The 24,736-nt window shown below is 39.4% G+C and overlaps 2 protein-coding genes across 4 annotated transcripts; both read left to right on the top strand.

Moving 5' to 3' along the window:
- Nucleotides 1–376: 376 nt before the first annotated feature.
- On the top strand, nucleotides 377–23,485 carry LOC116066135 (hydroperoxide isomerase ALOXE3-like). 2 transcript variants are annotated; one of them, XM_031321990.2, is made up of 15 exons: nucleotides 377–471; nucleotides 16,021–16,187; nucleotides 16,812–17,016; nucleotides 17,139–17,220; nucleotides 17,333–17,455; nucleotides 17,604–17,707; nucleotides 18,469–18,641; nucleotides 18,806–18,949; nucleotides 19,119–19,322; nucleotides 20,604–20,690; nucleotides 20,858–21,024; nucleotides 21,839–21,960; nucleotides 22,127–22,227; nucleotides 22,496–22,666; nucleotides 22,777–22,956. In XM_031321990.2, exons 2-15 carry the CDS (start codon nucleotides 16,041–16,043, stop codon nucleotides 22,954–22,956), a joined length of 2,010 nt encoding a protein of 669 aa, XP_031177850.1. In that variant the 5' UTR covers nucleotides 377–471; nucleotides 16,021–16,040. The 2 variants fall into 2 exon arrangements, with proteins under 2 accessions (XP_031177850.1, XP_035851304.1); XM_035995411.1 differs by lacking the exon at nucleotides 377–471 and adding an exon at nucleotides 15,609–15,744 and having other exon boundaries at nucleotides 22,777–23,485.
- Nucleotides 6,588–14,648, top strand: LOC116066173 (polyunsaturated fatty acid lipoxygenase ALOX15B-like). 2 transcript variants are annotated; one of them, XM_031322070.2, is made up of 14 exons: nucleotides 6,588–7,067; nucleotides 7,381–7,585; nucleotides 7,782–7,863; nucleotides 7,972–8,094; nucleotides 8,191–8,294; nucleotides 8,366–8,538; nucleotides 8,619–8,762; nucleotides 8,843–9,046; nucleotides 9,729–9,815; nucleotides 9,939–10,105; nucleotides 12,436–12,557; nucleotides 12,933–13,033; nucleotides 13,924–14,094; nucleotides 14,206–14,646. In XM_031322070.2, exons 1-14 carry the CDS (start codon nucleotides 6,921–6,923, stop codon nucleotides 14,383–14,385), a joined length of 2,010 nt encoding a protein of 669 aa, XP_031177930.1. In that variant the 5' UTR covers nucleotides 6,588–6,920; the 3' UTR covers nucleotides 14,386–14,646. The 2 variants fall into 2 exon arrangements, with proteins under 2 accessions (XP_031177930.1, XP_031177932.1); XM_031322072.2 differs by lacking the exon at nucleotides 9,729–9,815 and having other exon boundaries at nucleotides 14,206–14,648.
- Nucleotides 23,486–24,736: the final 1,251 nt, after the last annotated feature.

The following is a 24,736-nucleotide window of genomic DNA, read 5'->3' as shown; positions in this document are numbered from 1 at the left end:
ACAGTACCTAGGTAAGGACTACTAGCCAGTCAGAAGCAGAGTATGAGGGCATGTCCTGACAGTAGCTAGGTAAGGACTACTAGCCAGTCAGAAGCAAAGTATGAGGGCATGTCCTGACAGTAGCTAGGTAAGGACTACTAGCCAGTCAGAAGCAGAGTATGAGGGCGTGCCCTGACAGTAGCTAGGTAAGGACTACTAGCCAGTCAGAAACAGAGTATGAGGGCGTTTCCTGACAGTACCTAGGTAAGGACTACTAGCCAGTCAGAAGCAGAGTATGAGGGCGTGCCCTGACAGTAGCTAGGTAAGGACTACTAGCCAGTCAGAAGCAGAGTGTGAGGGTGTGCCATGCTAGCAGCTAGGCGAGCATTATAACGTGTGTTCCAAAGTGACCACGTTTGTCTCTGAAGTAAAGGCTGGACTACAATAGAGCTGTTTGGAGCAGTTTGTGAACAGTGTTTTCTGTTGGAGATGGTAAGTCCCTTTGGGGTGGACTTTGGGCTTTTTCACTTTGTAAACCTATAACGTGCACAAAAAAGACATATAACACAATAAAGAAAAGGGAAAAAGCCAAAAAGCATAATATGAGCACTTTAATATCAAAAAGCTACGCACTAAAGCTGTAACGACCTCCAGTGTGTGGGCTGCTATGGAAAAACAAGTCTTGCTGTGACTCACCATCTCGTTGGTGTACCAGTACAGAGAACTCTTCTTCAGGACAAACCAGTATCTCTTCCATTTACTTCCCAGGAACCTGCGGCCCCCCTTCCTGCGGAGAAGCCAGCCCTGACAGTCCAACACCCCCAGATCTTTGACCGAGATCCGCCGGCGACTCATGGCTGCAGTCGAACCTGCAGGGGGCCGAGAGAGAGAGGACAGCAGGTCACACATCATATCTAAAGGTTCTTTAAAACCCTTTGCGTCAAAAATCACACTTTGTCTTATGGAGGCATAGCTCAGTCAAATCTTAGCACACACACACACACACACTAAAAATACTGGGTTATTTTATTAACCCAACCACTGGGTCGAGGCTGTTTAACCCTGTATTATGTACAGTGCTGCTCATAAGTATTCATACCCATGCTAAAGTTGACTAAAAAGAGGAATAAAAAAATCATCTTTTGGAAATTGATCTTAATGCCTTAATTAAAAAAAATGAGGAAAAATCCAACCTTTTAAGGACACCAATTTTTTTTCTGAATGAATAATGTATTGTAAATAAATAAATGTTCTTCCTTAAAATACAGGGGCCATAATTATACATACCCCTATGTTAAATTCCCATAGAGGCAGGCAGATTTTTATTTTTAAAGGCCAGTTATTTCATGGATCCAGGATACTATGCATCCTGATAAAGTTCCCTTGGCCTTTGGAATTAAAATAGCCCCCCATCATCACATACCCTTCACTATACCTAGAGATTGGCATGGTTTTATTTCAGTTAGCCTAATAGCTGGTTTAATTTGCATTGATATGGATCTTATCTCAGTTACAGACACAGTATTTGTCACAAAGTATAACATATAACATAAACATAACCCTAAGATTTGAATATTTGGATTTGTGCATTTTTTGAGCCATAAGCTACTCATCTGATAAACTATGATAATACTTAAGTCAAACCATTTTCTTTCTTTACAGGCTCCAAAGACTACATTGCCCTGATGGTTCTGCCAAGCCTGATGCCACCTGCAGTCTTCAGGATGGGCCTGAAAGACCGTGAGGACTACAGTGTCTGAAGCCATGAAGGCCTTCATCGATCTTAAGCCTGTGAGTATTCCTAGACTCACACAGCCCCTTAGATCTAGTGATGCAGGTCTTGTAATTGTAAAATCTGTTAGAAAACATTAGCTGTCAGCTGGTCAGAGTCTTTGTCATTCAAATACTTGATTTGTGGAAAATTATTATTTGCAGGTCGGAACAGACATGGACCGACAGACACCAGACCAGGCCGTACCCCTACACCCTTGTGTTGGGAGGCGAGGAGTGCTGCTCACAGGCATTCACCGTTCTCAGTGGGCCGGCCCTGGAGCAGCACAGCGTTGTCCAAGCTGTACATGTTTGTTTCAAAAGTTTTTATGTGTTCAATATCAATTTCCCAAAGCAGTGTTTCTCTGCTTGGCAGTTCCTCCAGGAGGCTGTCTATGGAATGGGAGGGAAATATATAGCAAGTAACACTGAGATTCTATGGCTTGCATACTTCAGGTGTTCAGCTGTTATTTGGTCAAGACCACACACTTTGTTCACTGCCAATTTCTCAATAACAGGTCTAATGACCACAACAATTATTAATGACATCACCAATAATCTAACAATATAGAGATAAGATATCAACAATCTCAACACAGTTAAAAATCTCTCTAAAATGTTTCCCCCACATAACATAAAATACTTATTTTATTCCTTTTCTCCAACATTGTGTCATGCTTAGAAACTTAACTTAATAACATAAACTTATATATGGATAAAATGCATTTAGATTCAGATTTAGATTGATTTAATTGTTTTTTTATTGATAGTAAATCATACTTCTTATTGATTGCATGCCGGATCGGATGTGGGACTGTGGGAGAACCGGAGACACCCGGAGAAAACCCAAACTAACACGGGGAGAACATGCAAACTCTAAGAAGATAAGGAAGAACTCCCCACACGGGAAGAAGAAATCTGGGGAGAGATCACCTCTCAGATGGTTGGGAGAATAATGGACGGATGGGGTATTAGCAGTAGCAATATGTAGCGATATCACATCTCTACAGATGTCTACAGACTAATAGAAATACAGATAATGATGGAGAGTTGAGAGTTGGTGGGATAGTTTATGTGAACATCCGGAGGAATCTTTTCCGGAGAGACGTTTTTTTTCGGCCTAGTGTTGCCTTTTTGTTGCCTTGCTGTTGGCTCCTCTTGGTCGTCAACCTCGTCTATCACATCGCTGCCTGTTTTCTCCTGCAGGGTGTTTTGAATGCTGAGCGACTGGAGGAGACGAGTTCTCTCCTCCTGCCACTGCAGCTGCTGATTCTCCAGGTTGCTAAGTGTCTGGGCCAGTTGAGCCTTCAGCTCGTTGGTCTTCTCTCTCTGCTGGGCCAGGGATACTTCCATTTCCTTTTGTCTATGAAGAGCCTCCTCCTTCTGCTCCAAGTTACGGCGAGTCTCGGCTTCAGAGACCCTCTTAGACATAATCTGGACCACCAGGTCTCTGATCTTTTCCACCTTTTCCACAGTCACTTCCAGCCCTTTATTTAGCTCCTTCACTTCAGCTCTCAAAGCTTTGTTTTCCTCTTTTAGTTTTTTGTTGTCCTTGTCGCAGCTTGCCTGCTGGAGGGGAGATCTTAAGGCTTGGTTCTCTTGCTTTAGTTTATTTGTCTCCTCCATCTTTTCCCAGATTGCCTGCTGGAGGGAAGATCTTAAGGCTTGGTTCTGCTCTTTTAGTGTGTAGTGTGGGAGGAAGCCTCCACCTCATCACAGGCCTGAGTGGTGTGTATTTTTTTCAGCTGCATAAGACAGCTCACTGGCTTCATCCCCACTTGCCTTAGTTTCACTCGAAAGTGCTTCTGAAAGTTGGCGGAACTGTGGTGCTGTCCAGTGAGGTTTCCGATAATCACCAACCCTCCCGGAGTGTTCTTTTGGAGAGGTTGGTGTCCAAAGTTTTTTCTGTTGAACTGGGCCCCGTTTATAATCATTGGCTTCAACTATACCAGCCCAAACCCTAGCCAAGTGTTTTTGCTTAGGCGTACGGTGAGGTTGTGTTGCATTCCAAAAGGTTTTTCTCAGGACAGGGCCCGTTGTCAGGTCGCTGGCCTCACAAACCTGCTGTGCAGCACCTGAAGGTGTATTCGCTTGTAGTGATACACGTTCGGGTGTAGCAGAAGCCTGCTGTGGAGCCACCTTGATGGTAATTTCCTGCTGTAGATCCTTCCATCTAACAACCTTCACGTCTTTTGGTGTAACGTTAGTAGTATTAAGTTCTGTAGAAGCTACCTTCTTCAAAGCTACAACTTCGCCCCAAGAGAGTCGAACCAGCTGAGGAAATAGAATTTCAGTTCACGGCTGTAACGTTACCGTTACGCCACCATTACCAATCCCAGCAAACTTTCTGTTGCTTGCTGATCTGGCAGAGAGTCACTGGGGGTTCGGGATCAGATCATGGGGATCAGACCTCCGGTGCTGGGTTATATTCTAATATTAGCTGCTGCAGCTAGCTAGCAGCTAGCCTCCAGCCCTGTGACCTCAGTCCCTGCGGTTCGCTCCCCGGTGCTGACTGACTCTGGTCCGTCTGCAGAGCTGGCGTTACCCGCTCTAGCTGAGCTGGGAATCTGCCGCGCTCGTGTTTTAGTCATATTTTCTTTTGTTTGCAGATAGTGATATGCTATGATGCACTGATGTCAGGCAGGCTTGCTAGTCGCTTTTAGTCGAAGTCTGTGAGATAACAAAACTTCCTTTGAATATAACGTGCATATAAATAGACGGAATAAATAAAAGTCCCCTGAAATAAATAAAAGTAAAACATATGTATTTAGGCTATTGAACTATAATGACTAATGCGTATGTTCATATGCAGGGTTCAAAATTAACACCATTTACCAGCCAAATGCTGGTAAAATATGCAATTGGCTGGTAGATTTGCTTCACTCACCAGCCAAAAAACAATGGCAATCTTTTGAGTGGCTGGTAGAATTTGAACATTCACTAGCCATTTGGCTGGTGGACGAAAAAGTTAATTTTGAACCCTGTTCATATGCCTCATTTATGTATTTCATGATCTATTTCATAGCCATATTTATGTATATTTATGTAAAGGGGGGCAAAAAATGGATGTCGCTCAGGAAGTTATAGGCTACAGTTTCCCTCAACTGCAGCCGGGACATTTAATTCTGAAAAAGCTTAACATGGTTTAATCTACCTAAACAATGATCAATCAGATATCAGTCAGTTATCAGTCAGATAATGTCCATAATAATTGGACTTTGGGTTAGATTTTTTGACAGTTTTCAGTGGTTATGAGGAGCAATATGAGATAGAAATTTGGTAATCATTGATCATTGTTTAGGTACATTAAACCACGTTAAGCTTCTTCCTCGCCATAGGCGCCAATGAAGAAGAAAACGTTAACGTGAGAGAACTTCTATAATCGTTGAATTTCAGTTTAGTTTTTTTGACAGGCTAGTGTTCATGACAAGATATGGCCATGAGAAATATGGTGATGGTTAAGTGTTTTTTTTTTTTTCATGTTAAGCGTTTTAGAATGTCCCCTGCAGCCTGAGTTAAAGCAAATATGGTAGTGCATGTTTTGGTCATTCGATTTTCATTTCATGAAATACATAAATGAGGCAATACATATAAACATATGCATTAGGGTTTCGAAAGTAATTTTAGCCTGGCTGAAAGCACTACCAATGGTAGGCTACACTGGCGCTGTTGCCGTGGAAATGACAACATCCGTCTCTGAATATGAAAAAACAAGCCTTTTTTCTTTTCTATTTTCGAGTGATTTTATTTTTTGTTATGTGAAATAGAAAATGAAAATCAAAGTATTTTTTAAATTTCTCCCATCCCATTTTGACCATGAAAAGGAAAAAATGCCTTGTATTTCAATTTCAAATTTTGTATTTTAAAACGAAAATCAAATAACCATTCGTTTTTTGTTTTTTAATACCTGTTTATGAAATGAAAATCGAATGAACGAAAAAGTACACGGACCACCATATTCATACATTATCATCTTAAACAATAGCATTTTGCTTTAGTCCATATATCATCAGCCCATTGTTCTTTAATGTGAACTATTCTCTGAAAATACAATGCTGATCTTTTCATTATTAAAAAAAAGCCTCATAATCAATATACATATAGATAGATAGATAGATAGATTTTTTATTGATCCCAAAAAAAATGGGAAATAACATTGTTGCAGCAGCAAAATTTCAGACACACAGCACACGTACAGAGTAAACATTAAATAACAGGAAAAAATATACATGAAATAATAATAGAATAATACACTAGCAATATTTAAAAATATATACAATTTGGAAATAATGTGAACATTAGGAAGAATCAAACAAATGTGTGAACATTTGATTGTAATTTTGCTCAAACCATCATTATAACATTTTAATGTTGTATAGGAGTGTGGGTATTGAAATAGATCTTGTATCATTTTTCAATTATTTTATTAATCATTTTCAAGATATGGCAAGTTCAGCTGCTGCCTCTGCTGGCCCCTCCCAAATGATTTAGGAAACCCCTGGAGCTCTCTTAAATAATGTGGGGGCTGAGACCAGCTTAACATTCAGGAACATTTGTGAATGGCACATACTTTTAATTGTGCGAATAAGAGCAACATTAAATTATTACTGTTTTGACATGTTTAACATTTGTGTTGACTTCAGGTCACATTGACCCGTTTTAAATTTTTGTTTTATATCAGAAAATATGGGACATAGAAATAAGCGCTGAAAATGTGTAGAAGAAATATTTTAAAATTTAAAACGTTGGAAAAAGCAAAAACAAACTGTGAAAAAAAGGCGTCAAAAACGTCGAAAAAAAAAAGGTTGAAGGGAAGACAACACAAGGGTTAAGTCCACATCTTACCTTCTGATGGACTGATCACCTCCTAGATGAGAAACACTCTGAGGTCTCAATACTCTTGTAATTAGGGAATGTCCAACACCTGTGATTTCTGTTAAATTGCTCAAGTGGTGCTGGGATTCCTGCTAGACATGATTAGTGGTTCAAATGTGTTCTGTCTTCACTGAGCTTCATCTGTTTACCAAGAATAGAAACTTAATGTTTGTGCATTTTTGATGCCAACATATTTGCCAGTTTGAGGGTGGAGAAAACCTGTTTACTGTATGTAATCAGTGTTGTGTTTTGTTTTTGCTATTGTTTGTCTCAGTTGTTGTAGCTAGTCAGGCATTATGGCTGAGTACACTCTGGAAGTGACAACAGGAAGCATGTTGCAAGCAGGCACATTTGATAACTTGTATGTTACCCTGATCGGCACTGAGAGGCAATCTGAGCGCACTCAGCTGACCAGTTTTGGATTGGATGAGAAAACTGGAAAGGTAAGTTGTAAAACTGTAATAATTGCAGTTGTTCAGATTTGCGTTCATTTATTATGTAACCTTAATTTTAAGACTTGATTTTTTTTTTTAAGTGAACTCTGGTGGAAATTTGCCTTTTTCCCTTCTATTTTTAAAAGATCAATCATTAATTAGTAGTTTTTTTGCGCTTGATGTGAAATCAGAACAAAAACTTAAGTGTGGGAACAGTTTGGTTTGGTTTTGGGGAAAAAGCTTAATATATGCCCATATATTTAATATTGAGGCATTTGGTATATGCTAATATTCCTGCTTGCATCAACCTCTCCAACCACAGGTGGGAACATATTCTGTGACTACACTTCTTTCTTTAGGATGTCTTCTCCTCCTCAAGTTGGAAAAAGATCCTTTCCATGAATCCCCAGAAAAGGATTGGTTTTGCTCCAAGATAGTGGTGAAGACACCTGAGGAGGATGAAATTCTATTTCCCTGTCACAGTTGGCTGTCCAGAGGGGAATTTGTGTTGATGAGAGGGGGGAGAGGTCAGTGAAGTATATTCCCACTTGTAAGGAACCATGTTCTTTAAATGTTAATCATTTGGAGTGTCACAGGGACTATGTGAAAGCTAAAAATATGCAATATTGCTTTGATCACATTTGTATGAAATCTCAAAAATTGAATTTGTTTAGATATGTATATATTTAATTTTTATCCATCCCTGGGCTGTTATCCACACAGCTACAAAAGCTTTTGAAGATCTCCATCCTCGACTAGTAGACCAACGGAAAAAAGAATTGGTCAAACAAAAATTAATGTACAAGTGAGTTTTCCATCAATATCAATTTAGAGTGTAACAAGGTTCACCTCTATAAATGTTGATTGCGATTCATAACTTTTGGATGTATTAATTTTCTGTTTTCCTCCACAGATGGGATAAATATGCAGAAGGATTGTCGTACATCTTAAACATTGATGATCCAAAAGCTATTCCTGTAGAAATCAGCTTCTCATTCTCAAGAGCCTTTGAGTATAGATACACATCAGAAGCAGCGTAAGTGCTCCAACCATACTACTCCTACCATTAAATGCTGAACAATATAACATAAATAACTAGTGCAATAAACAAAAACAACTTTGCGTTATCCAGATCGGCAGAGCTCGAACTGAAAGGTCTGAAAGATTCTACTGAGCACTTTGAAAGCTTTGAGGCCATGAAGGTGGTCTCATGGTTTAAAAAGGCACCCGTCTCAGGTAGGCTCTCGAAATAGCATGTTTACCTCTCTGTAAAACACCTCTGTAAAAATAGATCCTTTATGTCCCAGAGTATGTTTCGGAGCACTGGGAGGATGATGACTTTTTTGGATACCAGATCCTTAATGGAGCGACTCCCTTTATGATCAAACGTTGCTCAAAGCTGCCCTCCAACTTTCCTGTAACTGAGGAAATGGTGAAACCTTTTCTGGCCAACGGAGTCTCTTTGACTGAAGAGATGAAGGTATGATGAGCACAATTTCTATGATTTAAATATTTTAAAGCATTGTTTTTTCCAAAACGATAGTAATTTCTATTCTACAGAAGGGCAATATATTCATTAATGATTACAAGATCATGGATGGTCTGCCTACAAGAGTTATTGATGGTAAACCAGTAGCACTGACTGCTGCTCTCTGCCTGCTGTACCTAAATCCAGAAAAGAAACTACTGCCCATCACAATTCAGGTTTCTCTTATATCTCATTAATTACTTCTCACATTTCTTTTGATCACCTTCTGCAAACTTAAATATGCCTCCTTCCTCAGCTCGGTCAGCAGCCCTCAGAGGAGACCCCGATTTTTCTGCCTAGCGACTTGAAGTCTGACTGGCTGCTAGCCAAAATATATGTGAGGAATGCAGATACCCTCTATAACCAAGTGATCAGTCATTTGCAGAACACTCATCTACTAGCCGAAGTTTTTACAATGGCGACACTTCGCAACCTCCCAATGATTCACCCCCTGCACAAGGTAGGCCTTTATTTCTATCTACGCCGCGTCAGCAACGCTGCTATTGTTTTTCACCATGTGTCATCATGGCTAAATGTGGTCCTGAAGACGCCAAATTACACCAGGGGCATAAAGTGTGTGGGGGAAGGGGGCAACGGCAGTAGTAGGTGTATAAGACCTAATTTTGCAAGCAACACTAGAGAACTTTTCCTGCTTCGGTCCCACTACAGGTTGGAAGCGAAATTACATTACATTATGCAAGTTTGTCAGAATGAACTGGACAATGTATTGCAATGGACAATTCCGCTTCCAACCTGTAGGGGGACCGAAGCAGGAAATGTTTTAGTGTTGCTTTAATTGGAAGCAGTTTGCCAGATGTTTCTATTTTTTCACTGTGAAAGCATGTAGTCACACAACTTTGCAAGTGTGTAGTTGAGATCAAAATGAAGGTTGAGTTGGAAAACTGGTGTGGGCTGAGCAATTGCACCAGAAGTAGAGTGGTAGAAAGTAGGGAAGGGGCCATTCACCCCCCTCCCCCTCCCCCACACACTTCACCCTGGTCCGATTTGGCTTTGCGGCTGGAGTGATCCCATCGCAAGAGTCTTGAGTGCAGTGTTGCTAGAAAAGATGAGGATTGTATGTTTCTTAACTTGGCTCAATATTCAGTGTCCCTTTCTCTCTATTTTTTTATTTTTTTTAACAGCTGCTGATCCCCCATCATCGATATACCCTCCATATAAACATCCTTGCTCGTGCTCGTCTTTATGGGCCTGGTAGACTTTTTGGAAATGTGACTTTTAAAAAAAAAAACATTATGCATTTTAGCAATTGACATAAATTAATTAAATATTATGACCATGACCAGTAACGTGGTATAGTATAAAGCTAAATAAAACTGCCTGTAATTTTTCAGACTTCACTTGGAGCAGACGGAGTAACGGAACTGATGAAAAGGGGGCTCTCCGAAATGACCTACACCTCACTCTGCCTGCCTGAAAACATTGCAGCTAGAGGACTGGAGTCAATCCCTGACTTCTATTACAGAGATGATGCACTGAGGCTGTGGAGCATCACCAACAGGTAAACTTCTGCCTGCTGGCAATTAGTAGTCTCGCTTTGCCAGACCATCCTCCACACGCTCCAGAGGAGGGTCTGGCTAGTCCACACAGCATTCTGGGACAGGAGAAAAACGTGCTCTGGTTTATTGGCATTTATTTCCCGGAAGTGGAACTTCGTGGCTTAAAGGGCGTTATACAGTAGCATAGACTGTATATAAGAATGGACCAACAGATCCCGTTGCTCTGGACGGAGACCAGTGAAGGCCGTTAGAAGCACTTCTCCGGTGAGCGCTGAGCGTTACTGCGCAGCCTCCAACTGAGAGATGACGTAAATGTGACGTGAGCAACCTGTCTGAAAGTTGGAAGTCTTCTGGTAGCTGTGCCAAGAGAAATCTCAGTCATTCCGAATCTTGCAGAGACAGAGAGCGTAGGTATATGTAAGGAGATAACATGGACACAGGCCAATTATTGCTAACTAAAATGCTAGTTAACATTAGTAATTAAACTTAAACAGCTAATGTAAGTCAAAACTGCCTGCGAGCTTCTCCTGTACTATACGGTAATTCCTCTATTATGCGACAGTAAGTCGTGTGGTTATGACACAATCGTTAGCCTATTTTTACAAAAACATCTGCTACGGAGCCATAACGTGAGGTACAAGGTAATGGAGCCTTTCATACATTGTCGTGTTTCTTTAGAAATAAACAATTGCCAAAAAGTCTTTAAACAACTCAGATGTAAAGTTATTCGCTGTCAATGGAATGCTAACGTCGGGTGATCGTTTGGTAGCATCAAAATGGCGCCATAGGAGGTTCGAGTTCTGAAGCAAAGCTTACCCCCTTGTACAGTAGCCGCAGCCCAGCTGGCGCGCGCAAATGTGACATCATGAAATCGCCGTAACTATTATACCATAGACTGTGTATATAAGAATGGACCAACAGATCCCCGTTGCTCTGGACGGAGACCAGTGAAGGCCGTTAGAAGCACTTTTCCGGTGAGCGCTGAGCGTTACTGCGCAGCCTCCAACTGAGAGAGACGACGTAAATGTGCCGTGAGCAACGTGTCTGAAAGTTGGAAGTCTTCTGGTAGCTGTGCCAAGAGAAATCTCAATCATTCCCAATCTTGCAGAGACGGAGAGCGTAGGTATATGTAAGGAGATGACATAGGCACAGGCTAATTATTGATCACTAAAATGCTAGTTAACATTAGTAATTAACTTAAACAGCTAATGTGAGACGAAACTGCCTGAGAGCTTCTCCTGTACTATACGGTAATTCCTCTACTATGCAACAGTAAGTCCCGTGGTTATGACCCAATCGTTAGCCTATCTTTACAAAAACGTCTACTACGGAGCCATAACGTGAGGTACAAGGTAATGGAGCCTTTTATACATTGTCGTGTTTCTTTAGAAATAAACAATGGCCAAATAGTCTTTAAACTCTTCAGATGTAAAGTTATTCTCTGTCAAAGTGACGTCAAAATGAATGGCAGTCAATGGGATGCTAACGGGGGGGTGATCGCTTTGTAGCATTAAAATGGCTCCATAGGAGGTTTGCAGTCCGAGGAGAAGCTTACCCCCTTGATTTATACCCGCGCTGGTGGTCGCGACACTAGTTGCAGTCTTCTCCTGAACAGAGGTGGCGCTAATGAGGAAATGCTACCGACTTTCTTCTTTCTACGGACTAGAAGAAAAAGAAACAACGGCAGAACTGGCAGCAGCATTGACGTCAATGCTTCGATTTGATTCGATGACCTATTTCGTCAAATCAAGCCTTTCATTCACCATAAAAGAACTCATCTTAACCCAGTGACTTTACAAGAGACTTGCAGTCACTCTGAGAGTCCTGGCATCCGGTTGCCCAGGAGCTCGTTCATGCTTCCTGTTTCCGCTTTGAAAAAAAGAGTGGTGCGCAACCTCTGCTCACACACTATAAATCCGGCCAGCTTGGCTGCGGCTGCTGTAAAACGCGCAATAGACTAGGTGGCAGTCGACCTGCTTTCATGAACTGAGGATCAAATGTTTGGCACATTAGATAAAAATGAACGGGGGAAACAAATACTCAAACTAGATACACTTTAAAAATCTGTAATTATTATAAACGGTCTATAGTCAACATGTTGTAAAGCCCTCAATGGCTATTGTGAATCATATTCAACTTAGATTTTTTTTTTTTTTTTTTTTTTTTTAAGCTAGGTGAGAGAGGGAAGACATGCAGGAAATCGTCACAAGTCGGACTTGAACCCTGGACCTCTGTGTCGAGGCATAAGCCTCTCAGTATATGTGCACCTGCTCTACCCACTGAGCAACCTGGCCAACCCAACCTGTATTTAAAACATTCTTGTTGTCCTCAGCTTTGTCAAGGCAATGGTGGCATATTATTATCCATCTGACAGTGAAGTGTCTGCAGATTCTGAGCTCCAGGAATGGATCAATGAGATCTTCTACTATGGATTTCTGGGAAATAGTGACTCAGGTATCTCACTTGTGTCTATTGGTCGGCTATATTCTCCTCCAAAATGCTTGCATAAATGTGTTCTTTTTTCCAAGAGATGGGCCTAATGTCATTTATTTTTAGCTATAAAATTATCTTGAATTATCAAGAGGGGATAGATTGAAGATGGAAGCCCATTTACCAAAAATGATATGTCACATGACTTGTACTTAAACCTACACAGACTTAAAACTTGCTTGAAATGGGTAAGTAAAATTAGGATATAGGCTGGGAATTGAACTTATGGTCCTTGATATTTTTAGATAACAAACTGTACAAAAGGGGACAATGCTTTGTTAGGGATTTGCGTTATGTTGTACAGTAGTGGATTTATTTTAACATGAACGTTCCCGACAGGAATCCCGTCAAGCTTTCAAACTGTGGCGGAACTTATCAAGTTTGTCACTATGGTGATCTTCACATCATCAGTTCAGCATGCTGCAGTGGGCAGTGCACAGGTAAACATTTTTGTAATGCTAAGAATTAACACCTGTTCATGTTTTAATTAAAACATTTATTAGACATTTATTTTGAACAGTAGTTGAAATTTAAAAAGGGTCATAGTTAACTTTTTGGGAAATGCATTTATTTGCTCTGTTGCAGAGTTGGATGAGAAGAACGATAACACTTGTGTTTGTATGGTAAACATAAAGCTGAAGCTGGTTATCTTGCACAGCAATAAGACTGAAACAGTTAGCCTGGCTCTGTCCAAAATTAATTACATTAGTTATTAATCCCACTGTCTTACTGAGAGTTAGATGGTTGATATTAGTTTGGTCTCTGTGCTCAGTGGACAGACGGCATATAATCAAGACTCTTAATTTATCTTAATTACATGTGGTGTGATCTTATCAAGACAGCTAACATTATTCACTGGTAAGCCTTCAGGCTAGGCTAGTTTTGAGTTGGATGGTGTGAACTGGACCTGTGCAGTGTCTGGGGATAAGGACAAGCAAAGTTTTAAACATAAGCTGACTGCTTGTTAAACCACAATGTCTTGTATACCATTTCTACACATGCTAAATACAGAAGATGAAATATATGGGCTTGGAGTTGTTGCTGGGCTGAGTAAAGAAACTTTACTTTTTTCTGCTGAGAAATGAATTAAGAGTAACGTCATGAGAAATAATTCAATTTTTCAAGTAACTTGCTCAACACTGCCAGCTACATAGGTATTTAGCATACAGAAATGAGCGTGGTATCAATCATGTGATCCAACTCCCAGCAAGAAAACAAATGCCATTAGATACAGTAGATTAGAATAATTGATCAATGTCAAGCTATCCCCTAATTGTACAGCTTAATGTCAATAGTGCTTGTTTTAATGGCTGTTGTATGTCTTCTAAAGTTTGATTTTCTAGGTTGGACTCCCAATGCTCCACTGTTGTTGTTCCAAGCTCCTCCAACAACAAAGGGACAGTCAAGTATGGAGGCCATCTTGGCGACTCTACCAAATAAATCATTTGTAGGAGTTGTTATGTCCAATGTGTGGCAGCTCAGCAGGAAGTATAGTGATTTTGTAAGTTTGACGTGTTTTCTTAATCAAAGCGGACACAGATGTTGGACTAGTAATTCTCCCTTTCATAGATTGCTATTCCCTAACATGATATTTTGGTTTTGTCTTTGTCAGGTACCTCTGGGTACTTATCCTGAGCAACGCTTTGAAGAGCCTGCAGCCTTACAGATGATCGAGGATTTTCAAGCAGAGCTGTCCTCCCTCAGTGTGGCTATTAACAAGAGGAACTCTGAGCTTGAGCTGCCTTATACTTACTTGAACCCTAAAGAAATAGAAAACAGTGTCACTATTTGACCAAGATTTTTTTCAACTGTAGTAAACAAGTTGTCATAGCTTTGTTGTCCAAGGTACTGCAAACATTGAGCCATGATTCATGTACTGCAACTGACACTGTAAGCGTATCCTGAAAGTAAAGATTCACATTTATATGGATGATGTACTTTGTTCCATTAGGTGTGTTAAGTTATATACAGGACTGGTCCGAAGTACAATAGTTTGCAGTAAACCGTTGGTAATGCTAAAATGGCTAACATGATAAACACAGACATACAAATATTTAAAAAATGTTTTCAAAGTATCACAATGCCTGACAGAGCAGCTAGGGTGGTCTTCAAATCACTAGTATAATATGTATATAAGAAATTATGCTGTTTTAAAAAAAGCTTTTCTTTGACATTTGCTGTGCAACCAAACAGAATATCACTACGTCAGGTGGGTTAGGCAAGAAAAGCAAGTGAGGAATCTTTAGAACATTAAGGGTGGGGGTCTAGTATTGCCGCTGGACCGGTTATCAAAGTAACATAACACCATTAAGGGACTGTGCACTCTTGGCAGAGGCATGCTTTTTTTGGTTTAAATTAGTATTGAGGTGAAATTTTCTATCAGTTATTTTGGGCTTGAATGTGTAAATTGTACAATAAACATGAACGATTACAGATAACAATGGAAGTTCTAACAATGAGCATTAGGGTCATATTTACTGTAGGTGTACAAAGCACAACAGCACTACAGTCCACGATGTGTTTTAAAACAACACCAAAGCACTTTTTCTCTTCGGTCCCCCTACAGTTTGGGAGCAGAATTGTGTCCATTATGTCTCATTTGAACTACAGATCCGCTACCCGATCTGGCAAACTTGCATAGTGCGGTTATAGCCGATTAGAGGGCTGCAAAGCGAATGCAGAAGTGCTGTTCACCCTGTTATGAGTTGATGAACCACTGAAACGATTTTGGAAACATTATTTTAAGGTACAAAAGAATCTTTGGTGTTGCTTTAAAGTGACCAGTTAATCTTCATGAATGCAGAGTTATTGTATAACATACCAAGTGACTGATTCATCATAAATATTAAACATTTATATTTACTAAAGTTTTTTTTTCCCCCCTCAGAAACCAGGTTAGTTTTGCTCTGGGGCTAAAATGGGTGGTGCTGCTCATACCCCTCACCCTCTACAGCCACTTGTATATACATAAAAACCAGAAACCCATTGTTTAGAGTTACGTGACCTGTTATGTTAAAGCACACACCAGGGGAGGTAGTTTCTAAAAGATTAAAGTTAGGGTGGAGGGCTTGCTACGTAAAGCGACTGAGGGCAAGAACACAGACCACAGAGAGGGAAAACCTGGACCTGCAGCTACATAAAAGGCAAAGAGGTAGTAACACAGCCTCCATCTGAAGGTGTAAGTAGGAACTTTCTCATGACATTTGATCAAAACACTGTCCATGTAACAGTCTATGCAAAATAATACTAGATAAAGTTAAGCATTAACACGCTTTTTTTGGTGCCTGTGGATTAAAATTTTTAGTCTAGAAAAAAAATATAAAAGCTTATAGTAAATTAAATATTTGCAAATTTAAAGTTTTCTTATGCAGAGTTTTGGAGCATTCACGCCGCAATTTAGAGATTTTATTTTGTTTCTTTTATCTAGATAGTTTCCACGGAGTGACCATGGCTGAGTACAATCTAGAGGTAACAACAGGGGACATGCAATATGCAGGAACATGGGACCACATATATGTCACCTTATTTGGAACTGAAGGGCAGAGTGAGAGAACGGAGTTGGACAACTTTGGCCCCGACTTTACAACTGGGACAGTAAGTTGAATCATGTCGAACTTTGATCATATAGTGATTGTCAAATTAGATCTGGGACAACGGAATGGCTTTTGTTTGTGCATACTGTACATTTATTTTGGGGTAGAATTTGTCTATCTAATAACTAGAGTACATTACATGTACCTTAATTTATTACTACACTTAATTATACAGAACAAATAGCACCAGCATGTGGCAATCTAGTGAGCACTTCAAGTTTTAGTTCCTAATTCTAGGGCTGAGAGGCACAGGAGCAAATTTACAGTTTGTTAAAAACTAATCTTTTGGACACAGTCTTTTGGACAGTTTACTTTAATTCAGTTAATCTTTCTAAAAGAAAATGTCATTTATAAAATTAATATTTTATATAATACAATTTTTAGAAGACTGTCCAGTCTTGGCTGACATAGGCACTCTTTAGATGTTGCCTTTATCATGTTCTACTAAATATATTATTTATTAAATATAAATATTTTGAGTTAAATGTGTACACCATAACATACATGTTTAACTGTACTATATTTTATTTGGGAGTTTTTTAGCATTTCATTTGTGGTTTGAAAACAACCTCTTTCAACACTTTTTGCTTACTTTGTTTATATTTACATTAATCCCTATTTCCAGACAGGGACCTACACCTTGAAAACCAGTTTGTCTTTGGGGAAGCTCCTGCTTGTGAAGGTGGAGAAAGATCCGTTTTTGTTCAGCCAAGACGATGAGTGGTACTTCTCCAAAATAGTGGTGACGACTCCAGAAGGAGATGCCATTCTTTTTCCCTGTTACAGATGGATCTCCAGAGGAGAACTGGTGGCGCTGAGAGGAGGGAAAGGTCTGCTTTAAATTCCCCAAATAGTTGATTATGATCATTAATATTAAGCTTTATTGATATCACTTGTTTTGGCAATTGTTATTTTTATCAATTAACATTTAACTGTTCTTTTTATGTCCCAGCCATGAAGGTTTTTGAGGAGGATCATCCCCTGTTGATTGACCACCGGAAAAAAGAGTTGATACTTAACAAGAGCTCTTACCAGTACGTTTTCGTGTGTGCAGAATAATGTGTAGCTAGAGCTGCTCTTAAGGTCTCAAAAGTTTACCTGGAGAAATGTTTAAGTGCTTTTCAGTAACTTTCTCTGTTTCTTTAGATGGAGGATTATGGCTGAAGGACTACCTCACATCAACCATTGTGATAATGCATCTGAGCTCCCAGCTGAAATCCGCTTCTCCAAGACCAAAACAACTGAAATAGATGACACAAAAAGGAGAATGTGGGTCTACATATATGATGAACACAACCGGATTCCAAAATAGTCATATTCTCTATGTTTTCAGGCAAAAAGTAAATTTGAAGCATTAATATCAATATTTTGTTTAAGCCTGTATTGTGTTTCTCTTTTCTACCCTGTCTTACTTCAGTGGTATTGAACTTAAGCTGAAGGGGCTGATTGGATCTACTGAAAAATGGGAAAGGATTGAAGACATGAAAAAGATCTTCTGTTGGAAAAAGACAGCAATGTCAGGTAGATTTTTATTTTCCATTTTTCAGTTAAGCAGCATAACTCACCACAACGTCATTTTCATAGTTTCATAACAAGTAAGTGCATATAAGGATTTAAGTGTTAATAAGAACGCACTTTGATAAAACTGCATTCAAAATTAATTAGATTGATTTGGCAATAAGATCTTTGTAATCCATAATGGATTTCATTTTTTAATTTTATTTTTAACAAATAGGGGGAAACCACATATTCTGTCCAGTGCAAATTGTTTAGAATTATTTTCACCTTTAGTTTTCTCGAAACGTGTGCACAACAACTCTTGTGGGCTTAACATTTCTCAATATGGGATGATCTAACCCAAGAAACATTTCTAATAATAGATTAAGTTCAACAATTATATATTTGGTTAAACATTCCTTGTATAACTATGATTATGCATTTTACTTGAAATATGTTCTGTTTAAAAAGGTTCAATAATTTAATTAAAAAAAAACAACACAAGCCCAGTGTGATAGCACCATTCCAACATCTCTTTTGTTGGTTCTGATTGCAATCTGCGGTTTCTCAAATATCAATGACGCAATGTAAACTATGAAAACGATCTAACAATGTCAAATCACATTAGACTAATTGTTGTTCCTGAAATGATTTGTTTTTCTACAAAGTAAAAGCCTTTTTTGGAACAAACCAACAGTCTTGTTGTTAGTTAAATTACCATGATCATCATGTTGTTTCAAACCTGTTTAAAAACATTTTAGACATTTCAATTGCTATTCTTCCAGAGTATGTTGCAAAGCACTGGAAGGAAGATGACTTTTATGGATCCCAGTTTCTGAACGCAGTCAACCCCAATGTGATCAAGCGCTGCTCAGAGCTTCCCCCAAACTTTCCAGTCACAGAGGAGATGGTAAAGCTGTTCCTGGAAGAGGGAAGTTCTCTGCAGAAGGAAATGGAGGTATACATATAAGAGGGGCTTTAAAATGGGTGGTAATCCTTGCTTTGAGATGATTTGTGCATAAGTGAAAAGTTTGTGAATCCTATTGTCTCGATTGATGACAAATCTGTGATACCTCTTGAGGTCTTAAACCCTTCTTTCTTCGATCTTTTCTTCCCAAACAGAAAGGCAATATATTCCTCTATGACCAGAAGAAGATGGATGGAATACCCCCTAGAGCCTATAATGGTGAACCTCTGACCGTGACTGCTGGTCTCTGTCTGTTCTACAGGAACCCAGAAAACAAACTGATGCCAATTGCAATACAGGTATTTAACTGATGAAGCAAATCCGTGACAGCATTTACTGTATAAACTTAAGTAAAAGCATTGTTCTAATCACATAATCATATTACATGCCACAGTACATCAGCATGCTTTCAGAAGCCCTGTTGGACTTTATCATATAAAAACTAAATATGTATTTATCACATTCCAGTTGCATCAACAACCTTCTGAGCAGAACCCCATCTTTCTGCCCAGTGACCCAGAGACTGACTGGCTGCTAGCCAAGATGTTTATCAAAAATGCAGATTCCATGGATCATCAAGCAGTCCATCACCTCATGAACACTCACTTCCTGGCAGAGGTCTATACTGTTGCCGCTCTCCGCAGCTTCCCTGTGATTCATCCCCTCTACAAGGTATAATTACGCAGCAGAGGTCATAGTAGTACTGGTGCACTTTTTTTCTATTCCCTTGATCTGAACTGATGATTTTTCAGGTATTTCTTGGGGCGCTTTACAGTATGTCTTCATTACAGAGTCGACAGAGCAGAGACAGGAAATGAGGGGAAAGAGAGATGAGGAATGCATGCCATGCAATAAATGTCAAACTCTAAACAGGGATGTTGGAATTGCATGTTCAGCACCCTTAACCTCTAGGCCACCAGGGCACCACATAACTTTGTAGCTACAGTTATATTTTATGTTGATCTCACCATAGTCACACTTTAACATATTGTTAATAATAAATACATAATTAATACATAAATATGATGAACAAAGTATAAAAAACAAGGTGGTGTGGGTTATATGCACATGTAGTGGAAGACCAGCACAAGGCTCCACATCTTTATGAGTTTGGATATGCTGAACCTTAGCGCCTACTGTATGTTTTTTGCTCCATCTCATTCCCACAACTTCTCACAGTTTTGTTTGCTCATGGCTTCTAGGGTAGCACGATATTGACAAAATGTGATATTGCTATATCGATTATGAATATTGCGGTATCGATATTAATTTCGATATTTTTTTAAACATATGTAAAATTACAAAAATTACGGGAAAATGCATCAAAATAGATTCATAAAAAATTAAACAAGTTTTCTTACAACACAGGTTTATTTCAACTGACAGTCATATTGGACTGGTACAACATGAATAAATAAGGACCATGTCTACAGAACAGGACATGTTGTACTGGTTGGACAGTATAAAATAAATAAATAAAGATAACAGGACAACTTTTCTTTCGCTTCTCTGATTCGTTTTGTTGTCTCTATCTATTTCTTCACTTACACTGTCACTCTGTCGAAATATGCACACACGTGGTACGCTCCATAGGGTTTGTCATGTAGTGGACCCGTGCGCTGACGTGTACTAACATGTGCAAGTGGCACGGTAACTGGCAACTGAAATGATCATTATAGCATTTCAAGCGGGCTCTAAATCGTACACAACTAAACCACACAGCCAACGGACGGGACGGAGCGCTCAACAAAATAAACAAAATATTGCATACTTATTGCAACACTTTCAATATAATATTGCACAATGTGATATTGCGATAACGATATTGAGTCGATATATCATGCACCCCTAATGGCTTCTTTTCATGATTGAAACACTCAGGATGTGCTTCCTGTTGTTTGTTCAAATAAGCATCTTACTTTGACTTTTAAATTCTTCCCTCTGTCTGTACAGATGCTGTTTCCACACTTCCGGTACACTCTCCACATAAACACTGTAGGCCGCAAATCTCTAATTGGGCCTGATGGGGCTTTTAGTAAAGTATGTCTTTTTAAAATATACATTTCTGAATATTCAAACTATTCCAATTATGCATTTGATATTGCATGCATTTGATAGCATTTGATATTTTTGTTTACAATGTACTTTTATGTTTTACTTTACAAAACCTGCCTGATAATAAATATTTGTGTATTATTAATTTGTAGAGTTCACTTGGATATGATGGACTGAAAGAGCTCATGAGAAGGGCTCTCTCTAAAACGACTTACAGCTCCCTCTGTCTGCCAGAGAACATCAGAGGACGAGGACTGGAGTCTATCCCCAACTTCTACTACAGAGATGATGGCCTGAAGCTGTGGAACATCGTCAACAGGTTTATTTATTTTACAACCAACAGGTTTTTGGTTAAATACTTCTGGTGTCTTTCCTTGAGCACTGTTTTTCTGTCTCTTTTCCTATACATATTAGAGTTGGGTCGATTTCCGGTTTTCCCGGTCCGGTGTACCAAGCTAACGTTAAACCGGTTTGATTGTATGCAAACCAGTTAAATCTGCATTTGCAGCAATCTGTGCAAACCAGTTAAATCTGCATTTGTAGCAATCTGTGCAAACCAGTTAAATCTGCATTTGTAGCAATCTGTGCAAACTAGTTGAATTGGCATTTGTAGCCACCTGTGCTGACTGTTTCACAACACTAAGTCCAACTTGTATTGCAGGCAGTGCTGGGCAGTAGCGTTACCAGTTTAACTACTTTTTAATTGCCTCGCTGTTTTCTGAATCAAATAGATTTTTAGTAGCTTAGCTCTCTTATTGATCAATTAGTGCGGTAGGGCCCACACAAGCTACATTTCTGAAGCTCGAGCGCAGCAGAGCTTTCTGTTGCGGTCTGATGTAAGACTGCTGTATGTCCTGTACATGGATGTATAAAATAATAGCTCTGATGTAGTAAAGTACTTGTATTACTAGTGGACTGGAGTCACTACTCTCATGGGCCTTCTAATCGGTATCACTCGGGAGTGGCTGAGTCAAGTGTGGCACCTAGTATTAAAACTCGGTCGGTTGTTGTTCGGTCTGGTGTTTGGCTTGATAAAAACTGGCTTAAAAATGTTTACACAGGCCCAAGCCTAATTCAAATTCAACTATTTACCAAATGAAAATTTTAAATACATTTGTTTTTGTGTTTACCAGCTTTGTGAAGGCAGTAGTGGAGTACTATTATGCCTCAGACAGTGAGGTGTATAAGGACACTGAGCTGCAAGAATGGATCAGTGAGATATTCACACATGGCTTCTTAGGAAACAAAGCCTCAGGTAATTACCAAGAACCATGTTCTGAAGTCATTTGTAAACACACACATCTATATATATATATATATATATATATATATATATATATATATATTTACATTTATAACTTAATAGTAGCCTGTAGTATTTTGAAGTTTTTAATGTCAATGACGGACTGTGCTGCCAACAGGGTTTCCAGCAGGCTTTCATACCGTTGAGGAAGTAATCAAGTTCATCACCATGGTGATCTTCACAGTGACGGCTCAACATGCTGCAGTAAACAGTGGGCAGGTAAATAGTTGGGACAAAGAAATGCGTATTGATGTTTGATCAAGTGTTGAGTTTGTTTTAACAAATAATCAAATGTATTAAACATTTGGCAGATATGCAATCTGCTTTTTCCCCTTTAGCAGGGCATTAGTTGAGCATTACAATGGTGCAAATGTTGCATTTCCTAGATAAATGTACATCCCCTTTTTCTAATGTTTAACATTAGAATTAGTTTAATGAATTAGTTTCCCATCAAAGTTGATACATATTGAAAGTTCTTTCATTTTAGTTTGACTACTACTCCTGGGTGCCCAATGGCTCGCTCCTGCTGCACAAATCTCCTCCAACCACTAAGGGTCAGTCAAACATGAACACCATTTTGGAGACCCTCCCAGATGTCGGAGAGACAGTCAGCTTTGTCGGAATGACTCGTCTGCTTTCAGAGACATACACAGATGTTGTAAGTATGGTGTTAATAAATACTTACAGTAAGTTAATTATGGTCTACCATGGCCACATTTGAACATGCTTCATGTCTTATTTTCTGTCTTGTTTTTGTCAATGTGGCAGGTTCCGATGGGTATATACCCCGAAGAACGATTCGATGAGCCTGCCCCTAAGCAGATGATTAAGGAATTTCAAGCAGAGTTGTCTTACCTCAGTGAAGAAATTACAACAAGAAACTCACAGCTTGAAGTACCCTACACATATCTGAACCCTGCTGAGATAGAGAACAGTGTAGCTATTTAGGAGAGTCTGAGCCATTCTGCATGAGATGATTGTATCCATGCATTTCTTAACACCTGTCTTGCAGGCTGGGAGGTGTGTTATACTTTGCATTTACTGATACAATAGGTGGTAGAGACAGTTTAGTGAGGTGTTACATGCTGGGACAAGAGGACTATATTTTGGTTGTGTCACGATGAGTGGGCCCATATAATGGTGACATATAGACCTACAGTACTATGTTGAGCAGAAACTTAACTGATTAACACAGGCCACTAGTTACCAATTAGGCTGTTGCCCAAAACACCTAAATAATTGCGAAAGTGAATGGTTTATATTTAAAGTTTTTTGCATTTGTGTACATTTCTGCTTTTGATGTTGTTGTTTCAGACTTCTACAAGTGCATAACATTCATATATCAATCATGAAAGCAGGAACACTCAAGTTCTGTATCAGCAATCAAAAACAGCAATATAACTCCGGGTTTCTATCTGTACTGTTTCTTTTCTGTAACACATGAGCATAAGGACAGCGATGAAATAAATAAAAACGATATAGTATCCATACATTTGTCATTTTTTTTATGTGATTGTTGTAATCAAAATAAAGGTGGTCTTATGTTAATTAATGACCTTCATGTGGCCTGTCTCCTACTTCAAATCTAGTAAAGTTCTTCAGTTGTTCAGATCGGCAACCTCCATATAGTTTTACTCCATGACTTTTTTAGGCTTTCTTAAATTAGAATATCATGAAAAAGTTGATTTATTCCAGTAATTCCATTCAAAAAGTGAAACTTGTATAATGTATACATTCATTCCACACAGACTGATATATTTCAAGTGTGTATTTCTTTTAATTTTGATGATTATAACTGACAACTAATGAAAACCCCAAATTCAGTATCTCAGAAAATTAGAATATTACTTAAGACCAATACAAAAAAGGATTTTTAGAAATGTTGGCCAACTGAGAAGTATGAACATGAAAAGTATGAGCACGTACAGCACTCAATACGTAGTTGGGGCTCCTTTTGCCTGAATTACTGCAGCAATGCGGCGTGGCTTGGAGTCGATCAGTCTGTGGCGCTGCTCAGGTGTTATGAGAGCCCAGGTTGCTCTGATAGTGGCCTTCAGCTCTTCTGCATTGTTGGGTCTGGCTTATCGCATCTTCCTCTTCACAATACCCCATAGATTTTCTATAGGGTGAAATTTCAGGCAAGTTTGCTGGCCAATTAAGAACAGGGATACCATGGTCCTTAAACCAGGTACTGGTAACTTTGGCACTGTGTGCAGGTGCCAAGTCCTGTTGGAAAATGAAATCTGCATCTCCATAAAGTTGGTCAGTAGCAGGAAGCATGAAGTGCTCTAAAATTTGCTGGTAGACAGCTGCGTTGACCTTGGACCTCAGAAAACACAGTGGACCAACACCAGCAGATGACATGGCACCCCAAACCATCACTGACTGTGGAAACTTTACACTGGACTTCAAGCAACATGGATTCTGTGCCTCTCCTCTTCCTCCAGACTCTGGGACCTTGATTTCCAAAGGAAATACAAAATTTACTTCCATCAGAGAACATAACTTTGGACCACTCAGCAGCAGTCCAGTCCTTTTTGTCTTTAGCCCAGGCGAGACGCTTCTGACGCTGTGTCTTGTTCAGGAGTGGCTTGACACAAGGAATGCGACAGCTGAAACCCATGTCTTGCATACGTCTGTGCGTGGTGGTTTTTGAAGCACTGACTCCAGCTGCAGTCCACTCTTTGTGAATCTCCCCCACATTTTTGAATGGGTTTTGTTTCACAAT

This window comes from Sander lucioperca, chromosome 19 (assembly GCF_008315115.2).
Source record: "Sander lucioperca isolate FBNREF2018 chromosome 19, SLUC_FBN_1.2, whole genome shotgun sequence".
NCBI lineage: Eukaryota > Metazoa > Chordata > Actinopteri > Perciformes > Percidae > Sander > Sander lucioperca.
The sequence above is the reverse complement of the archived record's forward strand: the minus strand, read 5'-3'. Positions and strand labels throughout refer to the sequence as shown.